At 39.0% G+C, this 27,250-nt stretch overlaps 1 protein-coding gene across 1 annotated transcript; it reads right to left on the reverse strand.

Annotated features, from left to right (window-relative positions):
• Window positions 1–374: 374 nt before the first annotated feature.
• On the reverse strand, window positions 375–25,794 carry LOC104077837 (vasoactive intestinal polypeptide receptor 1-like; the record flags this gene model as incomplete). The annotated part of the gene is made up of 11 exons (XM_009579226.1): window positions 25,762–25,794; window positions 15,847–15,946; window positions 12,058–12,165; window positions 11,208–11,317; window positions 8,307–8,404; window positions 7,068–7,200; window positions 6,491–6,644; window positions 4,442–4,502; window positions 2,468–2,537; window positions 1,513–1,604; window positions 375–504 (listed from the first exon to the last, which is right to left on the reverse strand). Coding segments are annotated over exons 1-11 (1,089 nt in total), but the record flags the coding sequence as incomplete, so codon positions are not given.
• Window positions 25,795–27,250: the final 1,456 nt, after the last annotated feature.

A 27,250-nucleotide genomic window follows, 5' to 3' on the forward strand; every position in this document is an offset into this window, starting at 1 on the left:
TATCCTTATGTTTTCAATCCTCTTATCATCATCTTTATTATATGTGGAATTAACTTCAATCAGTTCACCTTAATCCATAGACTGGTCTTCATGGTACTCTGTCATTGTTATTCAACAAAGGTAGATGTATTCTTTTTTCTGATTATTAATATGAAGTCTGAGTCAGAACTCAAAACTAGTGTGAGATTTCAAATAATAAGATAAGGGAACAAACAACAGAAAGAGCTTGCAAAGTAGTAAGATGGAATGTGTGTGTTGAATTTAAACACATTATTAACACCTGCTCTAATAACCAACCTAAAATGTAAAACTCATGACAGTGTGGTGTTTCAGCCCAAACCTCTTAGGACTGATAAACATTTTGTCCAGCTTACCTGAAAAGAACCCAAGCCCAGCTCAATGTAAAGGCGAGCTTCCAGACCAGTGCTTTCTGGGAAAAATGCAAATACAATGTAGTGCACTCCAAAGAGAGGGATCAAGAGTAATGTAGATTTAGCAAGTCTCCTGGCAAACCAACAATTAAAGAACAATGCACTGTTAGAAATATGGAACTAGTGATAGCAATTGTATGTTGGAACAAATTTTAATACAGAGGACAGCTCCATAATGGAGGCAGTTACATCCAATGAAGTTACAGAAAGATTATTTTCCACCACTCCCACCGTCAACACCTGGTGAACAAAGACGAACACATCAGCATGCAAGTTTTCCGGATTGACATTTAAGGGTTCTTCTCCCTCCTACACATGCAAAAACAGGTGCACCAAACTAAGTACTCTGAACTAGTCTCCTGAGACTAATCTCAATCACATGTAGGTATCCCCATATAAGTCTCTCAACTTCCAAAACCGTCAATGGAGATCTAATCATCACTGTCCATAGGACTTGATTCAGTTGCCGAAACAGTGGTGTAAGAGCCACTGGTGATGTGCTAGGGTATTCTGCTTGGCCTTCAGCTCACTCCAGAAGGGCATAGGCTTACGCTAGGTCCTGTGCCATAACAAACAGCCATACCTACATATTTTAGGATGAGTCAAATAGTTCACTAGAGTCCTCTGACTGCGCTGATGAGATCCCCATTGATTGTGTAGGGGATTGTAAACAGGAAGGACTAGGTTCAATTACCAGAACATCAGCATCATGTTACTCCTAAGAATTTTACAGGAAATTATCTGCATCTTTCTGTATGTGGCCATTTGTGTGGAAAGGACTGGAAGTAAGATGGATGCATTACCTGACATTTAGTGTTTACACTTTCAAGATGGGTCCTGCTGGAGTTGTAATACTTTATATTTTACTTTTCTCATTGTCCCCAACACATCCACACCACCCTCCTCCCCCTGAAGAAAAAGAGAGATGTGATATTTGGGATGAAAAGGAAAGTTTACATTTTTATTTCTTCTGGGGATTTCTTTCTATTAGTAAGGAGTAGAACATTTTGTGCTCCTGCCCATAAAACATCTCGTATAGCAGCTAGAATGGGTCAATACCAAGAGACCCAGAAATACTTACACAAAGTGGCTTGAATGGCTCCCTCCTCCCTCTTGAGATTTCAATTTATGGACTAGAATTCTGATCACATTCATAAATATAATAAAGTTAATCTGAAAAGACAAGACAAAATCTGTAAGCGTACTACAAATCAAGACATGTCTTCAATTGATACAAATTAACAGAAAATTCCCAGTTATAGAAATTGCACTGGTATAAACCAATGAAGATCTGCTCACAGATCAAATTGATAGCATTAGAAATAGTATTATTTTTCCCACTAATATGTAGCTATACATAAAGATACGCTGAAAGTTATGTTGAATGAATATAGACCTGCATATCTCAATATCGTTTTATGTCTGCTATTAAGTCCTAATATTCGCTGTCAGCACCTAGCAGATCTTACAAGGTCTAAATAGTCCCCCTTGCTCTCTTCATTGTTTATTATAGGGCTTATAACAGTCCTAAATGACAAATGTTTCCTCCCTAAATTTAGATGGAATGAATATGTGCATAAGGGAGATTTTTTGTCTTAAGTTTATGTCCTAAGAACTCATTTTAAAAATATACTAGATAAAATGATCTATATGTATTTCTTGTATTAAACCAGCTTCATATTATCTAAGAGTCATGCCAGTACACATTGCCTTTCTTCAGAAATGACTTACAGAGACAAGGACACAACTACGGTATGTGGAATGGAGGTGTCAAGATGATTCCATTATGTCCTAGCATGACTCTAAAAAATATGGGATTTACCCTTTAGGTTGTGATTTAGGGTGTTTGTGGGGGGAACAACAAAACCAGCAAAACCACCAACAACAACAAAACCATATGCTATACAATAATTTCCAACTATTTGAAATTCAATACCTTAGCATGTGCTATTGCTTTTTTCCCAGCTTACTGAAAGGAGACATTAACTTAGCTTTCACATTTCAAAAGATACTCAAGACAAAATGAAAGAACATACTAATACAGTTAGCAGAATGGGGCCTTTGATGATCCATAACACCACTCCATTTTCATCATCATCCCAACATCTGAAACAGCAAACAAAACCAATAATGTTATCTATCCCATGTGAGCTTTTCACAACACATGAAAGTATTTCTGTCACAGAATAGGAAAGTGATGGACACTAAGTTTTAAATCACTATTTAAAGGCCCTTGCCAGTTCTTGCACCCTGATACCTCTCTGAAAGTTTCTGTGCAGCCCAATCTAAAGGAAGTTTATTCAGTAAGAGGCAACGGTTGAAGAACCAAAGCAAAGTCAAGAAATGCACATTTGTATTTTCAGGCTTCTTTCCTGCTCTTCTGTTTGAAAAAGTGACTGGTTTACAGGGTACAGATCAGAGACTAAACTACTGTGCATCCACAAACATAATGACTTTGGGATCATGAGGAAATAGGCAAGAAAAATCTAGAGCCCTAGTAAAGGTACCCTGAAGGGAGAGAGCAGAATGGGCTTTTGGTCCTTGTTTTGAGGCTTTCATGTACTTAACATCAGTAATAGTCCAGCTTAACTCTTTCCACTCAAGTGCCATACATGCTAGGTTATATCATGCTCCCTCTTCCCGTATTTTCCCTTCCAGTTTTGTGATAGAGTATTTGGCTGCATAATAATAAAGCTTACAGATGATGACTTATCCCAGCATGTCTGAGTGTAAGGTGTGTCTTTGCAACATGAACAATGTGAGTTTGGACCAGCTGTATCTGAAGAACTTGGGTTTCCCATTTACTAGGCTATTAGGTAAAAGATGAGTGGTTCTGATACTGTAGTTTGTTTATATATCTAATATTAGAAGAGCAACCAAAAGAATGGAGGATCTGCGATGAGATTCATCTGACTGTGTAGATGTCTTCATCTATTCAACTACATTTCCTTTGCAGTCAAAGGAGATCAATACAGCAGGACACAATTAATCTCATATTAAAGTGGATATCTAAAATACATCAGAGCAGGTAGGCACTTTGCTGCAAGAGCACCCAAAGTTCAGATATTTTTCAGCCCTCTCTTTAAGCCTGTGAGAATTTGTTAGAGCTCTTGTTCCTGCTCTTCACTGTTCTCTGAACTCTCTCTGTAACTGGAGTATTTTATGCCAGATTCTTCTGCTACAGGTCCAACAGATAAACCCAGCAATTCTTTGGAAGAGGAGCAGTGGGAAAGGAGGAAAAATGAAATCTTCCCACACCTCTCCTGGTACAAAAAGGAAGCACATGATGTGGAAAGGTAGACTGCTTCCACTTATGAAACATTACAGCGGAGAACTTCTGCAGGTGTACTGCAGTAATATAAAGAAAGGAAAATAGGATGTGCCAAATGTGGTGGGCCGTAGAACTTACTGCTTCTACATCATTAATCTGAGTCCTGAGCAGGTAGGTGTAAAATAATGTCCTTTCCAACTGATCATCCATGTGAAATGACCTGAAGGCCTTCAGGGTAGCTTTTAGTAAATAATCATCTGCTTTACACCTGGCTCTCATATTAAAAGATAAAAATAAATTAAAAAAAAAAAAAAAAAAAAAAGAGAATCAAAGAACTGAATGGAAATGAAAGAAGAAACTACTTATCAGGACATAATGTGTTTGTTTGGGAGGCACTTATTTGAAGAGATTAGGGTTAGTAATTTATGGCTGATTTTATACAGAAGCAGTGATTTTCTTAAAATATAATTATTTCAAGGACTGGGCGTTAGGACGCTAAATGAAATGTCAATACTTACTACGATATCTCCAGGTTTTACTACTCCATATATGCACATCAAAATCAGACTTAAAACTATTTTCTCACTTACTTGCGTATGAAGTTTAAAGATTAGGGGCACAACGTTGGAACAATTTTTTTTGCTGTTCTGTTTTTTATATCTATTTATTCCTCACTAGCAAATCAAAATACAATACAAAATAGGATGTCCTTGGCTTCCTTATCCAAACTCTGACTTACCCAGTATTTTGTCGGTGGATTCTTGTGAGGACCCAAGCAAATATCACAGCAGTGGGAGCTCCTGGACAAATCAACATGGAACACACAATATAATGTTTTGAATACCATGTCCCATGGAAACTTTATTCCAAGAAGGTTCACAGTGCAGCAGATTGGATGTACATTAAAGGTCAAACAATGGGCCAGACGATTTTAAATAACTTATGAAAGAACTTAGCTCACTGTTCAGGGAAGAAAAAAAAAAGAAAAAAAAGAACCACAGAAGAATGAAATCAAAACAAAGGAGAATAGGGATGCTGTGAAACTATCTTTTCAAAAATAACAGGTAAGAATTACTTGAAGGTTTGGATATGAATTACGAGCACTTGTGAAGCTGGAGGAATCACTTATTTAGCTAAAGCTCTTTTATCTTTTGAATTGTGGTCAGCATACAACTCTCTGTACACTAGCTGGAAAAGTTCACATTTTTGTCCTAAGGAGTCTCTACTAATGACTCTAGACCCATCAATTGATTAGCATTCCATGAGAATTTAGCTAAATCCATGAATTGGTGATTTCTAACCTCACCTTGTCACTGCTTATCTTTCTGTATTTATGACTGAATAGTTATTTCTCTTTCTTTTCTTTTCTTTTTTTTTTTTCTTTTTTTAAGCAGATCTATAAAATAGCAGTTGCTTTTGCTCTCATTCTGTGGAACTGAATTTTCTAAAGACTAAGTGACTTTCAAACCTGCCACAAAGGGGGCTCTAATCTGAAGCAGGTGACATTTTCACTGATAAATCCATAGAAATACAAGTAATATCTTTCTAAGTATCATTTGAGATCTGTAGGAAAGGCCCAGAAGTTGTCCTTCTTAATTTTAGACCTTTGTTCAAGGCCTTTAAGCTGGGACCATATTCAGTTCAAGTTGCCTTTTTAATTAATCAAGAGAAATATTTCCATATCACCTAAGATCTGAGTTGCCCCTGAGATGTCTCTCACTTTCCATTGATTATAGAAGGAGATGAAGATTACTATATTATTAATTGAGGTGTTTCCTTTGTTATCTCAAGTTAGCTGTGATTAATCAAGGTCTAAGCATCAATCTGTGATTAATCAAGGTCTAAGCATCAGGATATCATAATTGGAATAGCTCCAAATTAACATCCCGTTTATAAAATGCAGACTTTTAAAATTTAATTACATAAAAAAAGTCTGAGAGTTTGAAGATGAAGGATGAATTACTATTTACTTCAGGAGAACTTGAATTTCACTCCTAAGACAAAAATGTTGTGTAACCACTCAATTTGTGTTCCTCTGTTTTAGAATATCTAAGATGAGGTACAAGAATATCTGAGAGTCACAATAAACCATTCTTTGCAGTGAAAGAAATTTTATATATTACCTGCACATATTCTAAAAATCAGACATAATTTTAATTGCTGTATAAGCTCAAAAGATTCCCTGAAGCCAAAAGGTCTCTGAAAAAATAGAATTTTTTGATTCCTAGGCCTGAACTCAACATGATTTAAGATTAATCTAACTAATTCTGCTTACTAAAAGAAAAATGTCAACTTAAAGTTAGTCACCCAAACTTCTTTAGTCAGTGGAGGAAGGCAAAATGTTTCCAGGATGTTATTCAACCACATTACTCATCTTCTTCAGGACTGGATTAATCACCACCTCGGCATGCCTACCTCACTCTAGTGACTGCAGGAGAAACCTGGAGAGATAATTTAGATTAGATGGCTAACTTTTAAATTACTGTAGTTGCATGAAATTAATTCCAATCACAGAGATGAATGCTGTAGTCTTTCCAGTAGGCATATCATAGTGCTTCTAGTAATCCATCCCATCCTCTCCTTCAAAGTTTTGAACGGTTAAATATCTAACAAAATAAGAAGACAGAATAATGGTGTGGTTTTGATGTAGTAGTACTAGATGAATGGGGAACTTTCATCAGAAAGGTGGCACCTTTGATAGGCACCTTTTATCTCAGAACAAATATTTTATCTAGATCTGAAAGTAAATGGAAATACTAAATAACACAAAGAGGAAAAGACTACTAACCCCAGCCAGTAAATATGAACCACCATACATACTGCTTGTCCGAAACAAAGGTCAGCAAAAGCAGTGTTTGTAGGTATATCCCTTCTATAAGAAGCCAGAAGAAATTGGCTAAAATACTGAACTGGAAGAATGCCACAGCAGCCTTACAAGCAACCTGGAAAAGCAGAGGAAGAAAAAACTATTAGGTCTACTCTCCATTGTGTCTGGTTTCTTTACAAGTACAGGCAAAATTCAATGTCACCCCACAAGAATGAAGAAATTATTACAAGATTTCAGTAGGTTTGGGATTCCATCACTTCAATTGACTTGAGTTTTTTGAAACATTGGCCTTGTCTTATAGAAGAAATTCTTTACTGATAGAAATTGCTACAGCTTCATTAGAGTCAACAGACCTGTACTTTATATATCAAGCTGAATGTAGTCATAGCACATAGTCTTTGGGTTTCTGTAATATTGTTTGTTTTAAGATTTCAGTTCTAGCAAACTGAAGAGAAATGGGATTAAGAAATCTCCGCGTTCTCTTTGGCTCAAGAATTAAATGTTAAATCAAAGATAAGAGAGAGGGGAAATTTAGTACCGTTGACATTAGGCAGTGGTCCATAGTTTCATCTGCAAACAAAACGGCATCTTTGGTGAAAACAGCAATTGCTCTCAGGATGAAGGAGACAAACAGATGCATATGGATGTAATTCCGTGTACAGTGGAATTTTCTGACATGGAAAGAGAAAATAAAAATCGTTCTTCAAGAGAAATTTCTCATGGTCTCATCAAAACTCAGACAGAAATACAGGGTGACTTAAAAAACCTTCCAAAGCAAATAAATGATCTGTCACTATTTAAGAGGGAGCTAGACAAGGGAGCAGAGCAGTTATTATCTGTTTAAGCTAATAAAAATGCTAGTATAATTGTCCTTGAATCACCACACATTTAAAGGAGATGCCAGAAGCAGAGAGTAACTCCGGGACTCTTGGGCTTTATTGCAATAATGTCTTTTAATTATTCTAAATAGCATTTTTTGTTGAACAAGCTTGCAACAGGCTCTTCAGTCCCTTTCTGGCCAGAGGAAAACAGAATATTGAATAGGTGTCGGTCGCACGTTGTGGGATGGTTGCCAGGGAAGTAGCTGTCTTACCCTAGACTGCATTTCCCTACTTGAGCTGAAGGAATTTCCTTCAAAGTTTGGACAGATCAGCCTCTTGGTCCTGGATCTCTCTACTAATGGTATGACCTTTGAGACTGCAAATCCACGCCAGTTACGGAGCTGCTTCTGTACTGTGTGTTCCTGTCTGCAGAGTAAGCTTAAGGCTTTTTTCCAAGTGCATTGGAACCAATAAAAACGAGAATCCATTTCCTAATATCCAGAGTCATCAAACATGACATTTAGATCTCTTTAAATCTCTTTCTATAGCTCCAAATTATGGAAGCAATGGTCTTTCACAGAAGGAATGGACAGTTTAGAATTACTACCGGTCCAGGGACATGAGACACTCAGTTTCTGCAGAATGTGTCCTGCTATGCACTGGAGGAATAGTTATCTTATGTTAATAGTGATAACAGGCTGGAGCATTTCCACTGTATGGTGTCATTAAAGAGACTAAGATAGACTGCCCAGCCAGCTTTATTGTTTTAACATCTGCAGGGAAATGCCACAACATAAATAGAGAATGACCCATTGCCATCAACGGTGTTATGGCTGAGAAAGACTTGAAAATAATAATTAAAAAAATCCACAAAAAAAACCCCACAGAGGGTTTGAGAGGAATTAGGATGAGGCTATCTTAAGACATCCTGGAAAAAGAGACCATTTTTTTTTTACCTGAAGGCAGCAAAGACAATTAGAGCTGTAATGAGTGAAGTCACTGATGCTGCATAGCCAGCAGTGTAGACACGCCAAAATGCAGAATAATATGATTTCTATGAGAAAAAGAGAACACAGACCAATGCTGGTGGTTATGCAGCATGCACGCTGGTGTGCTTATTTCACTAAGATACATTTTCCCTTACTAGTCAGTCCCATCACCTATGTGTTGCTTTACATGCTTAAGATCTGATTCAGGTTTTTTCCTCCATCATTGACACACCTTTTTTCTGTTGAATCCTACATAACCTTATACATGGGACAGATTCCACAGCCCACAGGATCATACGAAGTAGTGACCCCTTTGAGCATGTTCAACAGGAAAATGTTACTTTTGTTAAGTAACTACATTTTCTCCTATAGGTACCTAAAACCCCTAGGGCACTGAAGCTTGCTGATGGGTGATTTGTGAATCCATCACTTTAGACTTGGGCCAGATTCTACTCTGTTTAGCTTAAAGGACGTTTCCTACTGATTTGATAAGTGTTTATTTTCATAAACAGCATAGTTAAAAGAGAAATAAAACTTGCATTTTGCAGGTGAGGAAACCAAAACACTGGGAAACGGTCACATCACATGGTGGAAGTAGGAAAGTTAAAGCCAAGAAAATAACCTCACAGTCTTTAATTCTTTGGATAAACAGTTCATTCAGTAGCCGCATATTGTAACACTGTAAATTCTTTATAGTTCATTTGTTTGTTTGTTTTGCATTCAAATATCCTGTGTCTCAAGAAAAATGAAGGATGTTTATGTTGCTTTAGCTATACAAATTTTATCCTAATTCACTACAAGATCACCTAATTATTCAAAATCCCAAGAAACTAAATTATCTGAATCCAGGCAAATTTTGTCCTTGCAAATGCAATGGACACTTTGTTCTCTAATAAACTCTGTTTATCCAAAAGGCAGCAATCCTAGGTTGAGACAACTGATTAGCAATTTTCAGTAGATCCATAAGTAAATCGTGCAACCTTGACAACCTAAGAATCATCCCGGTGTTTCTGAAATATTCCTAATCTTTTATACGGTATTTTCAAAACACAGGTGAAAATTAGAAAATAGGTTCTTCAATTGAACAGTGAAGTATTTCGATGCATTTTATCTGTTTTTGTAGGGTAGCTAAAAAACCAACACTATATGCAGAAGACATCATAAGTCCTCACTGCAGGTACAAAATACAAAAAAGTGGTTCTCTTAGAATATAAATGGGATTCTTCTCACCTACTTCCCTATGTTTACAGTGCAATACAGCTTACCGATCTTATCTTCCCTTTATAGACTTTGTGGGTTTGTCTGACATAACAAACTAAACACAGCCACAGCACAGACATGAGCTCTGCCCTGAAATCTTCTATAATGTTAAAATGTAAATATAGTCCCTTGCTTGATTTCAGCCTAGTCCAGCTACAGACTAAGCCTGGCTTAGCACAAGCCAGGGACTGCTTGGAGAAAGCCACCCTGGTCTGGAGAGTAAGAGAGTTTAGCTCTGTGGGTGAGAGCCATGCCATGGCAACTGGTCCCATGGCTGGAGAACCGTGCGCTAGAACACATGGCACCTTACCAGTCTCGTAGCCCTTCTGAACTGCTTGTGTGGTTTCCAGCAACTTTCCAGAAGTTTTTAAAGCATCTATCTTTCTAGTTTCCCCACAGGGTAAAGAAGTACAGAGATTCTCAGTTTACAGTTGGGGAATTTTGCTCCAGATATCTGTACTGCCTATTACAGCTGTGCTTGAGTTTCTAAGTTCATGGAGCCAAGTAGCGGACTCCAATTGTCTCTACACTTCCTAAAGATTCAGTTACCTGAAGCAGAACTGCTGTGTTTGAGCTTTCATGCCTGGAGAACCAAAAACACTCACAAGGAGTTATATGAGTTAGCCTTTTCTTTCATAGGTTGGAGGTAGTCTATGGCTTCTATCAAAATACCACGACAGGAGGAGGAGGCGGTGATGTTCCCCAGGAGCTAGTGCATTTGCACAAGATGGATGAGCCTTGCCCCATACAGACAGGAGATGAGGGGATGGAGACACCCCTATTCTCTCATGCTGGGACTGTCCCATTTAGCAAAGGTCAGAACTCAAGAGGCAGAAGCAGTGAGCACACCTCTGTTAATCAACAACCTTCAGCCATGAAGTAAAGCTCACCACTGAGGTACTAACACCACCAATGCAGTGTGAGGCATTCCTATCCTGGGGCCAAATCGATGATGAGGAACACGGAAATTTAAATCACATGAAGATATGGGTGAAAAAGAAACACTCCTGGAGCCTAAGTGAGCATCTAATGATGCTCTTTAGATAGGAAAAATAGGGTTTCGTTTCCTACTTCACTGAACACCTGAGATAACGTGTGAAAATACTCAATGGCATCCAAGAGTTCCCTCCTAGAGATGTGCATTGACCACCATGCTGTGAAGTTACGGAATCTTTTTCTCTGACTCAAATAAAATCTGGAAAAACAAGCAACAGGAGGGAACTGAAGGAATTTTCCCTGTAAAATTCCCCACAGACCGGTTGGTAGGGCTTCCCCAGGAGATGGGTGCATGATGTGGATTCAAATCACCTGTTCGAGAACCAAAGTCTTTTTTAGGCAGGACAAGTGAACTAATCGTGAGTCTACTGATTAACACCAAGAGGAGACAATTGGATAGAGAGGAAAGTGCTACCTGCTACTCCTTTGCTTTATATTAAGCCTAACTTGTTAAACAGTCTCTAAATATACCTAAAAGGTTTGAGCTTAGCACTGAAGATGTGTAATTACTGGATTCTGACAAGGCTCATATGTGTAGAAGCATGCAACTACTCAGCACACTCAAAAGAGGGTGCTCTGGAGATGTCCACGAGCAGGAAATCAAAAACTCACCTGATCTTCAGGCCCTTTACTGGAACCTTCATCGAACCCACAGGCAATGGTATATGGTGGGAATGGTTCTGACCAATATGCCTCCTGTGTACAGTTTCTCTGAAGGAAGCCTTTGATTGTAAAGTATATCAGAGAATGAATTATAGAGGGGGGTGTTCTTTAAGTTTTGACAAGAAATAACAAATTTTTATTCCCACTTTGATTCTTAAGTTAGGCACTTACAGGTCTAGTCATGTTCAGCAAGGCTAGCTATAGGGTCATAATATTCTATACATCTATCATTTAAAAAGTTGAGACAGATGTTCCCATTCATTTCAACATGCAGTGGAACTTCTACATTTCATATAGGAAATTCATTCTGCGAATTCAATCTTTACACAGAGGAAATCAAATTACGCAGCCTATCCTGCATTTACAACATAATTTGTGTTTGTGGTCAAAGTCCTGAGACACCTGATCTAGCTTTGAAGTTAAATATAATTTTTGAACTTGGTCCTGCTCTGACCGGAGGATTGGACTAGATGACCTTTCTAACATTAATTATTCTATTACTTTATAAATCAGTGATTCTATGACATACTTATATTCCTTTATAACCTTAGCAATATAGTGCAATTACCCATGTTTTTTAGACCACCAAAGAGATCAGACGATTAGTACAGCATAACACAAAACAGAAGAGTACCAAATATTGACCATAAGCCAAACTGTGTATCTGGATAATTACTCTATGTCAGCTGACATAAAATAGCATTGTGAATCAGGAAAATAAGTAAGTTACTGAATCTTTAACTATTAGAATTTATTTTCACAATATCTAGAAATAACAAGAATAGGAAAAAAGTCTTGCCATGGATATTGGTGATTTCTTCAAAAAATCTCGGACAGGGAACTTTAACCACTTCCCCAAAAGTGGCTCTGGGCCAGCAGGTTAGACCATCCCAATCTCTGGTGCATCCTGAAAAAAAAGTGCCTCTAAATAAACACACACAGAATATCACACAGTTGATCTCCCATAATGAGATGGTCTGTGGCTTCCCACTAATTCACATGCATGAAGAAGAGCCACAACAGGACATGCAGCTCTGCAGGTGGAAGATTGTATTGTTTTGCTCTTCTCCTTGAATGCATCGTTGCTCACATATGCACTTGGCATTCCAGCTGGACCTTCCCCCACCTTATCTCATGAGAGAATGTACCTGGAATTCAAGCAGACACAATCTGAAAGTCAAAACAACTGGAGCTCTTTCTACTGTCAAAACAAAAGTGACCAAAATCAAAATATTGAATAAATACTAGCACTTGAGATTTCTCATTGAAAAACATCAAACTTAAGAGCCTTAGTCTCTTGATTCCATGCTTAAAGTCTACCAATTTCACCTGACTTAAAGGATATAAGGGCTGAAGTCCTGGTCTTAGGCAATCAATGGCATTTTTACAGTGGACTTCAACAAGGATTAGATTCATCCCAAACTAGAAGAACATCTCTCAGCACCGTATACAATAACTACCATCAGGAATAGGTCTGACTGGTTGGCATTCACGAGGTTCCCTAAACCAGAGGTTGCTAGCTGATGACGCAGGACATGCTACTAGCTACGAGTCCAATAAAAAAGGTTTTCAGAAGTTATAGTTAATCACAGCTTTGGCACGGATGCATCACATCATTGAGACTCAAGCTGTGGTCACGCAGTTCTGTTGGCATGTAGGTGGGTGCAGAACAGAAAAATTATCAGCGTGTAAAGGTGCCTGAACCAATAAAAAAAGCACCGCGCTGTAACTGAAACTAATCTCTAGATAGTCGTAAGGTGGATATAAAGCAGTGCATGAGTTTCATTTGGGAGGTGTTATTTTCTTTCACTGATTCTTTTCTGTTTCCTCTGTGACTGATGACAAGGCAAATCTAAAATTGTCAAGAGCTGAAATGTGGAAGCAATATTACTTGCCTGGAGCTAAGGAAAGTTACTCTTCGGCTTCTGAAAGGATAGTCCTGAGAATCTCCCACAGCATTATCCTCATATCACCCTTGGGAGGATGAGATTCCTGGTATCCCCAATTTGCCAGATGGGAAAATAGAAGCTCTGATTCATTATCTCTAGTTTTAATTATCTTAAATATGTTAGCTAATCTTAGCTATGTTCCCTCTGTAATCAGTAGGAAGAGACAGGGACTTCCAGCACATGATTCATCGCATATATTGGCAGCTCCTTTCTGAGGACAGGATGAATCACTGGCTGCAAATACCTAGGGCTCTCTGATGATTACAGCCTAAACTATTAGGCTGCTAATTTTCAAATGAATAAAGTCAGGTAATATGAGTCCTACTTAGACATGCAGTGGCCCACACACACAGACTTAGGGACTTAAGGGTCCCTCTTAGAGGAACTATAGTACCTTTGAGGAGCTCTGTCTAAAAATCTATTGTATTTGACAGTGTGGGGTTAAAAACCAGAACCAGGTGGCCTTATGTAGGAGTGAAACCTGTATGTTTTAAATCTTAGATCTGGCTTCATTGCCAGTGAGTTCTACAGTTTCTATCAGAGAAACTGCTGAGTGCAGAGGCAGCAAGAACATTTTACACGCCAAGGCTTTCAAGAGACTAATGATTGTCCAAGTCACCTGAGACTCCATCAAGACAACTGCAGTAGGAATTATATCAAGTAATGTTGATGTCATAGATATTTAAGTCTTCTTCAGTAACCCAGGGCTTTTTCTTTTTTAGACAATGGAGAAAAATAAGCATTTTTAGAGCTTGATGCAATTGACCTATTTTACACATCTACTTCAAGATGAGAGGAATTGCACCCTAGACTCTACTGATGACACCCATTAGACACCGTTTTGTACAAGAATAATGTGGAACTACTTTCAACTGAAAAGTCTGCAACATAGACTAATTCCAGCTCAGATTCTCTGTGAGTGTTGAGAAGTAACTCCGTACAAATTGTGATCCTTCAGTTTGTCTCGTGCAATTCCTGAAAACTGAAAAGCAAGCCAGGGACTTTTACCAATCTTTGTCTAGTTTTAAAATACCCCAGATAAAATATTGGGGATTAATTGTTTTTCCTGATCTAATGTTTCATTTTAAACTATATTGAGAAAGGCTGTAAATACCAGAACAGATTTTGATTAAAGTTTTTCCATCTCTAGGGAATAAAAGGTGGAAAGGGGAGCTTTGAGAAGATCAGAGTTGACAAGGTTCAAGATTTTAAAATAGTTTAACAGAAATCTGAGCAGTTTTTATTTCTTTGAGTAGCCTTTGCTACAAAGAGGATTCCCAAATAATGTAATTATTTTTCTGGTGAAGAGAAAAATACTTGGAATGTCATATTGTAATGCATGTAATAAATCATTATAAAAAATGCCTGATTTTTGCCAGAACTTTTTTGGGTGGGTTACTGGGTGTTCCAAGTGCAAAATGTGTCCAGGAGGTATTCTGGACTTGATTAAAGGAGGGGGGAGAAATACTACTAAAATACAGTAGGCAAGTACAAGAAGGGTATCAGACATCAGAGTGATTATGTTAACATAATCATAACATATTTATGTTAACATAAATAAGAAGATAAAGGAAATATCCTGGAGGTTAGTCTAAATTTTGGTAGGCTGCTAAAGGTAGACTTCCAGGTGGTTGCAATACTTCTATTCATACCAAGTGCATGAGGCCTCATGTCTCATAACTCCTCTGTAGAAAATGAACATCTGATAATTCATGGCAACTGAAAAATCTCGCTGAGGTGGATTTATACTTTTTTAAGCAAAGTTGGACAGAAAAAAATATGACTGAAGTTTTGAAAGAGTTTGAACATTTTGAAATTTCACTTTGAATCAATTTAAAACATCTCCACAATGCCAAAACTCCAGCAAAGAGAAACCTCTACAGAGCATTTAAAAAAATATTTTACAAGCTCTCTGAAATGTTCATTTTGATTTTCAGAATTTATATTTGAGCATGTAATAGATTTCAAAACACCACCACAATAAATCTTTTCAAACAAAGAACCAAAGGACCTCCAAAAATGTAGAAATAAAATATTTTGAAGAAGTTGGGATTGGTTTTTTTTTTTGTTTTTTTGCAAAGAACATTTTCACCAGATTGGAATGATTCCCAACACAATATAATTTCAACATGCTTTTCAGTGTCTTCTGTGAAAGCTTCTTTGCAGTTTTGGATATAAGTAAAGAACACACCAAATACTTTAGGAATGTAAGACGTTCCAAGTAGAGTTTTCCTGCCCTAACTAAGCCTCTAAACTTGTCAGGGTCTGAACTAATCATCTTAGTCTCAATCTGTAGTTAGTAAAGAGAAATACAACTCCAGAGAATGATTCATTTCATCCTAAAGTAAGCATCTAAACCAGAGGCAATGAAACATGTTCTAGGGACACCCATCTTCCCCCATTTACTTGCAGGGAATCTAAGAAGACAAGTCCTGACTTAGACATTGAACTTTTAAAGATGTCTAAAATGAGATGAGGTAAAGTCTCAGCCTATAGAAGCAGCACTTCAAACTATTAAGAAACCAGATAAAATAGGAATCAAATCTTGACTCAGGAGAACAAATGGTATCTTGACATTGTGCCCCTGAAATGATATACAAGGGATATTTATATCAGAGTTTGACAATAAGGACCGTTACCTTTAAGATCAGGTGAAACAGATTCATTCTTTTCTAAGCAGAGAGCCTCCTCTTTGACCACCTGCTGGAATATCTTGCATTCTGGATGGATTCCCACAACCTCAGTGAGAGAAAGACAAAACAAACCAAGAAGTTCTGTGATTATCGGAATGAGAAGAGCCAGGTTTCTTTCCGGTTTGTACCTTGTGGCTGATACGTTGAGGTTTAAGAATGTGAAAACTCCAGCTGAAGATTTTTCTGCAAAAAGGACAGGTAAATGGCAGAAGGAGGCTGGGATCTCATACATTTATCAGTTTGTATATGCATCTGGATATGTATACTTGTATGGATTCTTCAGTGTATCACAATAGTCAAACTCACATAGCACCTCTTCTCCAATCTGGACATTTATACCACCTCTTATTTACACCTATGTTTTTCACAAAGCTTAAATAGATTTCACAGTCTTTGGATCTCCACCTTTTTGTCAACTGGCCAAAGTTGAATGAATCCATCAGCTATGGGAATATTCACACTGAGTCCCCCAAACATACATGCAGACTCACCCCATAAAACAAATAAAAATAAATAAATTTATTTAAATATACATGGGATTGTTTGGTGGTTTTTTTTAGTTAATTATTTTGGGTGTTTAGAACTACCTATTGGCAAAATATTCCTCTTTTGATCCCTGGAAGATCCCAAGAATCAAGTTTTCTTTATTGGAGGAACTAACCCCAAGTGTGACAATAAAGTCTTAATTACTCTTCAGGAGAGCGTGCCTACTCTGCTTTGATGCTGATACTAATAGAATGGGCTCCTGGTCTTCTTTGAAACCTTGAGATTATAATGCCATAAAAATCATTCTACTGAGAGAGCGCAGTGTGAGCTCTTCCCTTCTGAATGCAGTTGGTATAGTTACAAAAATAGAAGTAATAAATAGGACCAGAAGTTTTAAGTCCATTGGGGCTTAAATAAGAAATACTGAAGTCCAAGAATTTAGTGAAATCAGAAAAATAATAGCCTTAGCCATAGTTTAATCTGAGTGATTACAGAATTTTATCAACATGTTGCCTGAGGATGCAGAGTTGCTACACACTCCTTAGACAGAGGCACTGTTTCATTTTATCAGATGAAGAAATGAGAAAAAATTAGTGACTTCTTTTGGAGCTTACAGAATGATATTTGTCTCACAGATTAAGATACCTACATTTAAATAGCTAAATAGATTTCTAGACATCAGTTGTTGAATAGGGTCTAGATTCATCTTCTCAAGTACAGATACCTAGTGTCATTTAGGTGCTGTCATGTATTTTGCTTGGCCTCCATCTCTCACTCCAGAAAGTTTAAGGTCTACTGTAGTCCTGCATCGTATCTGCTGTGATTGTGAAGATGTTCTTAATACCCTAGAACATCCCAAAATTATATTCTCTGAAAAGGCAATTAATTTATGAGATAGAATCTTCAATGTCAGTGCCTGCTTGTTATCTGAGCTTCTTTTGCAGTCCAGGAAATTTAAAGGATGTCTCACTCACCCAGGAATGATGAGTGCCATTTGGGATGCTATAGGGTATGTCAGCCCTCTTGTGTAAATTCTGCATTAATTTTGCCAGCCCCATGTAGAAGTCTCAAATACATTATTTGATATCTCAAATAATTCTACACACCCATATTTATGTAACTGAATTAATCCCAGTGTCAATAGAGTCAGCAGAGTCTAGAAAGCAACTGAATATCACACCAAAGCCTCCTTTGGGAAATTGGGATCTTCAAGACATAGGGAGTCTTACATGGAATAGAGCAGAGGGTGTGCTCCTTTGCAAGCTATGCTATTCAAGGCAAAGCCACGGGGGCTCAGGGGGTAGTGATTTTAATTGAAATGATGGATTGAAGTCTTTCTGAGACAGTTCCGAGGAAGCCTGTAGGCCATTCCAAACCTCTAATGACTTTGAAAACACAGTACAGATGAAAACATCACTGCTATATTGCCTTTTCAGTCTGAGGAAGTTGATTTATTGGCCTTCAGAATGTTTTCAGTGAGCAATGCAACCAGAACTTCTTTTAGCCTCCACAGAAACTTTACTGGAAGTCATGTAGACTATTATATTTTAGCAATAATATCTGCCTAGGGGAAAAAAAGTAGAACACAACTTTATCTTTAAAAACCTTTAAAAATTCTGCCTACATTTGGGTTTTAAAGTAGCATAGACAGGCTGCATTTAATTATGAGGCCCTAGAGATGGCTCATATATCCTAATATTAGAACAGAAAAAGGATGAAGGACACTGTTTGAAAAGAAAATTAAGACATGGATTTTTCATGCATTATATTCCTCCAGTGGGTAATTCAAAATATATTTTATAAATCAGCATGAGTGACTCTTAAAATAGTACTTCTTGCTGTTCAACTATAGTAACACAATTCTGAAATGAAATTTTTCAGATATTATTAGGATTCCTGCTCATCACTTCATCTTTTAACATATATTTCACTTTGCATTCAGCCTACATAACAAACGAATTATTTGAGTAGTGTAACAAAATGATTGCTGCATAAATCACTCATTATTTCAGTTTATAAAGATGGATTCAACTGGACAGGAAAGAAGTAATTTCTCTACTTTCTGGAATTTCTGGAGTTTATTACTGCTGAGAAACTTTGTATTTGGAGTATTCTTAGGCTTGATGTTTAAAAGTCATGACAACTTGACATGCTGTTATACAACCTACCATCTATACTAAGTCCTCTGGCAAAAAGCTTGAAAGCAATGACCAGTCATAACCCAAAATGAAATAAAAACCATGAAAGGAGATTTGAAATGCCTTTGAGAAAGAAGCACTTGGGAGAGATGGGTTAACTTAACTCCCTCCTCACGCCAGAGGTGCTGCGAATGGTGGAATTATTAGTTATGAAATAATAATTAGTTATGAAATAATTAGTTATGAACATAATTAGTTATGAAAAGTTTCAAAGGAGGAAGGGTTATCCTTCTCCAAAGGCCAACTTAAGCAACACATGCAGCAGATGCAGGTGGAACATAAATGAGGGACTAAGCAGCTGAGCTCTCCCAAATGGTACATTGAACATTGAATACGTGTACCAGACTGCCTGCTGCTCGAAGTAGGCTGCATGTCCTTTTTTCTCTCCCTTGGTAAATCTACACCTGTTGAACCAGACACCATAATTCAGCAGAGCTGCACTGAAATCTGTCGAGTGCTATTCATTTACAGTGGCTGGGGAAGCCCATACCCTACCCGCAGGGAAGCTGTACTGCATTGGTTTTATGCATGACAGAGGAATTGCCATAACAGACCAGATCCCTAGTTCATGTACTCCAGACTCCTGCCTCGGAAAACAGTGATGAATCACCAGAAAACATGATTTTACAATTTATTCTAGAAATCCTGACCTACTGCTGGTGATACTCACCAATGGTGAGATTGTAATCAACCCCACTACCACCGATAGCTAAGCAATTATAATCAGCATGCTCACATTTTTTTGCTTCTGGGTTACTGGATTTGGGGTGGGGGTGGCTATAGCCACCAGAGCCCATTTTTTTTTGTTATAGGCTAGTGTATAGGTTAAATATCACTGACACTTTGGTGTTTGAAAATCAACATCAAGTGCAATTGCAGATGTAACCTACTGATCATCCCTCAAGAAGCAAAAATGAGGCTGGTGTTATTAACTAATAATCTTGTAGCCTTACTGGAAATAATCCCACTGTTACAAAAAAAAAGAAAAAAAAGAAAGAAAAAATGACACATATACAAGAAATTCAGAACAGTGATGATGCTTCAATTTGTTGGTTTTCCTCAGGCTTTAAGAAAAAGAAAGACATTAAACCATTTTACAGTTAAAGAAAAGCCTTCGGGGCAGAACATTACTCGTGATTTGTTGGATATGGCTTACTTATTTTTTGTTATTAATCTCACAGTGCCTTGAGAGAAAAGTGCATGTTGTTGCTCTAATCTGCCTACAATGGTTAGGTGATGGGGCTTTCTAGAAAGCAGGGGCTCTGCATTTGTTGCAGGGTCATGGTGCAATTTGGGAGGCATCTGCTGTAATGACTGAGCTCTTGTAGGAAAAGAGTAGCTCCTGTTCACCTTAGGAAGGATAATTTAGGAGCCAAAACAAAGCAGAGATTTCTGAGGCAGGGATGTCCAATCTGACATGGTCTTCCCTGCCACAGTAATAAGCATAAGAGGCTGATTTAAAATGCTACTTCTTGGATCAACATTTCCTAGTAGCTAGGCAGTAACCTGGCATGAACCTTACTGAAAATCACAGTGGGGTGCCTTCACCCCAAGATACAGAAAACTTACAGGTTTTGTGCAGTGTCGTACTCAAGGAACAGGGTTTTGCATTGCTGAGAATCACAACAAGAAGACCTTTTTGCTGGCTTGTACATTAGTGACCAGCCAAAATTCACAGGGGCGTCTTAACTCTAAGTCCTAGCCACTGAAACGACCTTGCCTGGAACAAAGCAATCACATAGTGAATATTAAAAAGTTACCTATGACAGGCATGGGCATGCTAAAAACCTGGGACAGTTTAGAGAGCCAGATTTTGGGCTTGCGCTTACTTTTGGACTTCCATTTCTTAACATCTGTGAGGTTATTGCATTGAAACCTTAAGTGGTATACTCACTGATAGTAAGTATAACATTGTTTTGTATTTCCACTGTTAGATGATAGTTCATTTATTTGCCCAAATCCAAACAGAAAAAACAATCTAATGGTACTTTGGGCTTTGATTTGTTCATGTTGGACAACATCAGACTTAGCAAGCACGGGGAAGAGAGTTTTTTCTAGCAACACCTCATGCCATACTTAGTGCAACTTAGTTAAAGGCAATCTTTCTCGAGAGCCCATCCAAAGATGGTGCCCCTAGGCTGTTGTGGTGGTAGAAAAACTGTGATTTAGATGTCACATAAAAGACAGATCTTCACTCATTAAGAAGTCCATTAGCACACTTGGGGGAAAGCAGGGACATTTTCTATGCTCTCTGTAAACAAGGGAAGTGCTTCAAAGCTGGGCATCGAATGTATTAGTCACTTTTGAAAGAACAATTCAATGGGATCAAAGGGCCAGAAATAAATTGGTAACACTTAGTCTTTTTGAAAATTAATCAAAAATCAAAGAAGTGGCTGAATTCATTGGCAAGATGGGAAGGTTTCAAGAACTTGAATAGTCTTTCCAGTGATCCGGTTTAGTTTCCAATGCAGTGCAATCCTAAAACCTCATGAATAGGTTTTGTGTCGAGTGCATAAATCATTTACTAAGAATATTCATCATTGTTCTTTTTGCCTCTGTCTCTACAGCTTGCATTCATGTCTCAGGTCGCACCTCAGATCTCCTCTGAAATCATCTTTGTACTCCCTGTTCTCCCTGTCTGTGCTTCCCCTATCCAGTTTTTCTGATATGACTCTGATGCCTGAATATTTTAGGTTTCCCTTATACAAACCCAGAGTTGTCTGCCATTCACATCACACACTGACTCCCAGCTTGGAGGATTAAAACTCACCTGGTATTTTAGAATACAGAAAGGCACAGCAAAGACATTCAAAACTCTTGCATCCCCTGCCCATTTTTAACTGTGGAATGAAGTGTTCAGTCAGTCCTGAAAGTTGGCCAGTGATGCCAAAGACACAGTCCGGAGAACCAGGACATGCTCTGAAATGCATACATTTTTTTCAACTGAAATTTTGATGAACAAGAAAGGCTTATAGGCTGGAAGAAGGCACATGAAAAACGTTGAACACAGGTCAAATAACTGAAGAAGACAAAGAAATCCTCGGCCTTTTTCATAAACCTCTCAGATTGTTGACTGTATCTCATCAAAACCTTCCATAAGGTCTGTCATTTTCCATCTGCTTAACTCCTTTCTCAAAAAGCCAAGTGTTAATTAAAAAGCTTTGAGACTGGGAAGCACAGGTCACTGAAGTCAGGGTCAATTTTCACTTGTGCTTTGAAGGGAGCTGGGACCAACCTCAAGCTCCATAAGCTCTTGTCCATTTCAGTACAACTACATTCACAATCACCACAGCAAGGATCTTTCTATCTACTGTGGCCTATGAGTAATTCTGGGATGTTTATAATGTAATATATGTAGTATTGTGTTCTGTCAGAAAACTACAAGAAACTATAAAAAATAACCAAAGATTTCTTATACAGCAAAAAAGCCCACCGCTCAAATGCGCTTGTATAGATGAGCATCCACGTTGTTTCTACCATATCCAAGCCATGTTTACCACTCTTGATTCTGACTGACTGTAAAGCATGAGGTCACCACAGCAGAGACGTGACTCCAGTCACCAGCAACGTATTTAGTTATCATAGAAAGTCCTGCCCTCAACTTGCAAGCTCTGACACAGTCTTGATCCCAGAAGCTTTCAACCCCAAAGGTAAAGACCTATTTCCAATCTTTCTCTTCAGCCAGATAAACAGATTATTTCAGGAGTCTTTTTCGCTGAAAATGACTACCTAGAGGACATTTTCAGTGTTTGTTTTCTCTTTCTAACTCGATTACCTATGGAACAAGAGAAGCTGAGACGCTGATTGCCTTACAGACATTTAGAGGAATATCTTTTCAAGATTGTTTTTAAGACATTGGAGTAATGCTTGAATGCTCCTCTGTGTATTGGATTGTATTTATCTGACTGTATTTAACTGCATAGCCTTATACAGAACAGTAGTTGCTATACATACATACCCAGGTATGTCAATATATGTATTTACTCATAGGTATTCTGTATGTGACAATAAGGCCATACTGATTTATTTTGTTTATAAACCCTACGTAATTAGTATTAGCTTGAGAAAAATGAAAATGAATTTATTAGCTCGATGCTAAATTTGGTAGAGCATTTAATTGCAACACTTAAAGAATAACAGAACACTAATAACTGAGGATCCTCGTTTTCTGCTGTTGCAAGTATTCCTCCAAAATAAAGAGAAATTTCTCCCTTTTGCACGTGTAGCATGTTGGCCTAAAGGTGGCATTCATGTCACCTGATCCCAAAGAACTGAAACCTACATGTCAGAGTCCATCAGCAAGTTCACTCAACTGAAGCCATAGCCACTGTTCTTGGAGTGAAGCCATAGCCACCTCTTCCCAGTAGTATTGAAGGAGGCTAAATGAGTAGCTTTAGACAAGATTCCTAATTTTAGATAGATAATTTTAGCTGATTAATCTAAACTCCCCCATCAAGCCTCCCTTAATGATCAATGAAGGCAGCCAAGCAGGTCCAGCGAAGGATTCCTCCTACCTCTCTCAGACACCTATTTGAGGACAGAGTGACTCACCGTACAGGAGTCTGTCTCCCTTCATTAACTCCCTCCAGGCTAATCAAACACCTAAACAGACTGATTCTTCCACACCTCCGCTTCACTATGGAAGGGAATTTAAGGTCTGCAGGGACCGGATCCCTAGAAGAAGCATGTATGTCCCTCCAACACAAATTAGCCAATAGTGGCTATAGCAATAGCTATAGCTGTATCAGAAATTTAGGCACCCAGCTCTGTTTTATTGGGAGCTCAGCATCTTGCCACGGATTTGGATCCATATGCCTATTGCCACAAGAAAGGCTTTGTTAAAGCAAATGTATAGCTCACTGATAATCCACCTATGTTTCCATTCTCACCTCCATTCATTAGATCAGACTGAACCCTTTCCCCAGAAATTTAAAAGTCGTTACGTGTTTGAAGAAGAAAGCAGTTTAGCTCAGCAGAGTCTTTTCTGTTCCCCATCCTTTGTTTCCTGAGACTCTGAACTCTTTAGGACAGGAAAAGTCATTTTTATGCTTTTCAGCACCAATTGCTCTCTGTTCCTTGTCACTTACAAGCAAATGGTAATTTTTAATGTCAAGGACTCTATTCTGCAAGGCACAAAGTATATCCTGCAACATACAGCTCCCTGTGGAGCTGATAGGAGGTAAAAGTACCCGGTTCCACAGAAGAAGTTTTCAGGATTAGCCTTCTGGTTTATTTTTATATCTGAATAATGCAATATTTACAGAATCCACACTAGAATTATTTCTCTGCTCTGACATAATCCTTTGAAATATGAAAGGACCTACTCAGTACATCCTATGGGTCTCTGGCCTTCCCTGACTGTCTAATTTAGGGTACAAAGCTTCCCATGAGACCTGATTTGAGACACAAAAAACACTGATATTTAGAGCACTGACTTTTACCAGACATGTAGTTGGAGTTCATATCTGAGCAATAGTTTGAGGCTAAAAGGTACGTAGAACATGCAGTTTGTAGAATTTCTTTTATTATGGGCACAGTCTGCTGCAATATGCTAAAACATTAAAATGATGCATGGCAGCCTACAGATGTGCATGATACATCACTTCAGGTTAGCTCCACTCTGCTGACAGCTGCAAGAGTAAGTTGTGCGTGTATTATGTGTAAAAAAGCTAGTCCAGATGCCAAAGTCACTCTACCTGTAGCAGTGTAACACTTCAGGCTGACTAGTTTTCCCCGAAAGAAGGGTATTACACATGATAATACCTATACGTGACAAGGTTTACGTAGCAACGACCTATATGCTATCGCAAGTACTGTGTAAATACAGAGGAAAAAATGAGTTCCAGAGGATGTGAGGTGCAGGTGTGAAAATTTACATCCTACCTTTCGCCTTTTAAAACTGAAGGGTCAAGACCGGTCTGTAACCTTCTAGGCTCTCACTGTTACCAGTGGAAGAAAACAGGCCCTAGAGGAACATTCGCCCCATCTGTCTTTCTCAGGACAAGATGAAATGCCTCCCGGAAAGGTGACTGTCTCTCCCTTGACTACAGTGGGAGCTTGAATCCCAGCTTACACTAAACATTTAACTGTGAAATCCTACCTTTCGCCTTTTAAAACTGAAGGGTCAAGACCAGTCTGTAACCTTCTCTCTGTAACCTGTAGGCTCTCACTGTTACCAGTGGAAGAAAACGGGCCCTAGAGGAACATTCGCCCCATCTGTCTTTCTCAGGACAAGATGAAATGCCTCCCGGAAAGGTGACTGTCTCTCCCTTGACTACAGTGGGAGCTTGAATCCCAGCTTACACTAAACATTTAACTGTGAAATGGCTAAAGTTAGAATTAATGAGTCCCTGGGAATCACACCCCTAGGAAGGTTTCCAAACACTTCTCTGAGGCTGAAGGTTGAGGGGAAAGAGGATATATGATTGTACTTGAACTTACACTAGCTGTTGCTAACCAGTCCAGGCAATGCCAGCAGTAGAGCATGGGGCTTAAGGAGGGATATACGTGCTTGAATTGTGTCTCTGTGCTCATACATCTTCCCTGATGTTTAATGTTACAATCTCACCTGCTGCCTCCAGTGCATAGCAGACATAAGGCTGTTCATGCTCCTGCTTGGTGATATTATAAGCAGATGCCTTCAGCAGTAAAAACATCAGTGCCCTCTCAAAGAGCTAAATGTCCCAAATCCATCAGGAGGAACTATTCCTTTTTAGTTATCCTCCTCCTTCAGCAAAGTTGCCTTTCTCAGGACAAGCTGTCCCCTTTTGTCCCTCTAAAGCCATGCTACAGCTATTCTGATTTAGGGATGCTTTTCTGTCCTTTGGAAACTGCAACTCTAAGGAATGGAAATGAAAAGGCATTTATTAATAGCATCTTAGGGATGGAAAATTTTAAAGAAAAGAGCTGGGTCAAACCTCTAACTCAGGAATATTTTTTCTTTCCTCACCTCCTACATCCCCATCCCCTTTTTTGAATCCTTTCCTTATTTTTCTTTCTTTCTACCTGCTCCCTTTTACGAGAAAAGTTACCCTGCCTCTGCGGACATCCCCTCCCTTCCCCGGATCCTGCAGGGCAGCTGCAGAGCCATCCAGCTGTGGGCAACAGTGTCAGGTGCCAGATGTGCTGTCCCCCACCCCCCTCCCCGAACCCAAAGGCATCACCGCCGGGCACTCACCAGCGGGAGCAGCAACCAGCACAAACTTAGCATCCTCCGCAGCAGCCGCCGGGTCCTCCTTGCTCCCTCTGCTTGTTGTGAAGCTGCCAAAAGCCGAGGCTCAGCCCGCCCCTACCTGCCCAAGACCCGCCCCGGAGCGCCTTGCACCTCCCTTCCCGGACACCCGGGTCCCTCCTGGGGGAGCCGGGCACCTTCGAGCCCCGCAGGACCAGGTTTGCGGTGGAGGGAAGGAGATTCTCCAGCACCCCCCTGGGATTTTGGATCCACCTCTATGAACCTGTCTTCTGGTCGCCCACCTGGAAAACTGCGGGGAGCTGGAGCATCGATTGGTCTTTTAGGGTGTAGTTGGAGGCAGATGTTCTCTGTGCAAGAAGAGATGTTGGATTCATCCCTCCTGCTAATGGGCCCGTGCTTGTGGCCGGTGGCAGCAGGTTTTCAAAGGATCTGGGTTTTCAGTGGGTCTGACAGCGTGGTATTCCCTAAGGACTCACACAGATAGAGTTTCTGGGTTTTGGCATCCCCCTCCGCTCGGATGGAAAATTTTGAGCAGTGACAGAGGATTTCCTCCACAAGCTGCATAAGGTCTTTCTGGCCCTTGTGTTACAAAGATGCCTCAAATGTAGTTTTATTTCTTGGTGTAACAGGTGGAAGCTAAAGCCCTTCTTGCCTACGGCTTGGACTGGGGGGGCGGGGGAAGCAAAAAAATTATAGCAATTTTTTAAATGTCAGGGTTCATAGGACCTAGGCACCACTTCTGGGTTTTGCCACAGTAAATATTGCACCAAGCTATTTTCAGGGCCTGGGAGAGCAGAAATTGTGGACATGACAAAAGCATTTTTTCTTGATAAGATTTAAGTGCTACTTCATATCCTGTTCATCATTCATTATTTCCCAATGGTGTTAAACACAGGAGTTCTCTGTAGTCAGAGGAGATCCAGGACTCACTTAAGTTATCCCAAAATAGGCATCTAATGCCATTTGAGGAAATATATATTTTTGCAACTTTCTTCATGAGTGTATAGCTCTCCTATAAGTCCTATATCATGTTTGCCAGTTCCACCTAGATATTTCAGATATACAAGGGCGCCCTGAGTGGCATTCCTTACTTATGTTTAAGAAACTGAGTCACGTCAGTGGTATCTATTAATTTCTCTCTTTGCACCCTGATAGTCCTGACCAAATCACTCTGTCTGAATGGGAATCTAGACAACTTGTACACATGTGGACAGCTGTATTAAAATACTGAAACGTGGGTGTTTTGTATCAGGATGTACCCCACCTTAGTCTTACAAATCAAAGGAAATTGGGTCTAAAATCAAATAGTATCCCCAGGCTCATGCTAGAGAGACAGTCAGTTCTACAACCTGTGCAGAATAAAGAGGGGAACAAAGGCATAGATTTGTGGGATAACATTTGTAACCTAATTCTCATTTACCGCCCCTTTTCTATATGTTTGTCTTTCATTAGTGCATAATGGCATCTGATCCCT

Source organism: Fulmarus glacialis, unplaced genomic scaffold (genome assembly GCF_000690835.1).
Source record: "Fulmarus glacialis isolate BGI_N327 unplaced genomic scaffold, ASM69083v1 scaffold8696, whole genome shotgun sequence".
Classification (NCBI taxonomy): Eukaryota; Metazoa; Chordata; class Aves; order Procellariiformes; family Procellariidae; genus Fulmarus; species Fulmarus glacialis.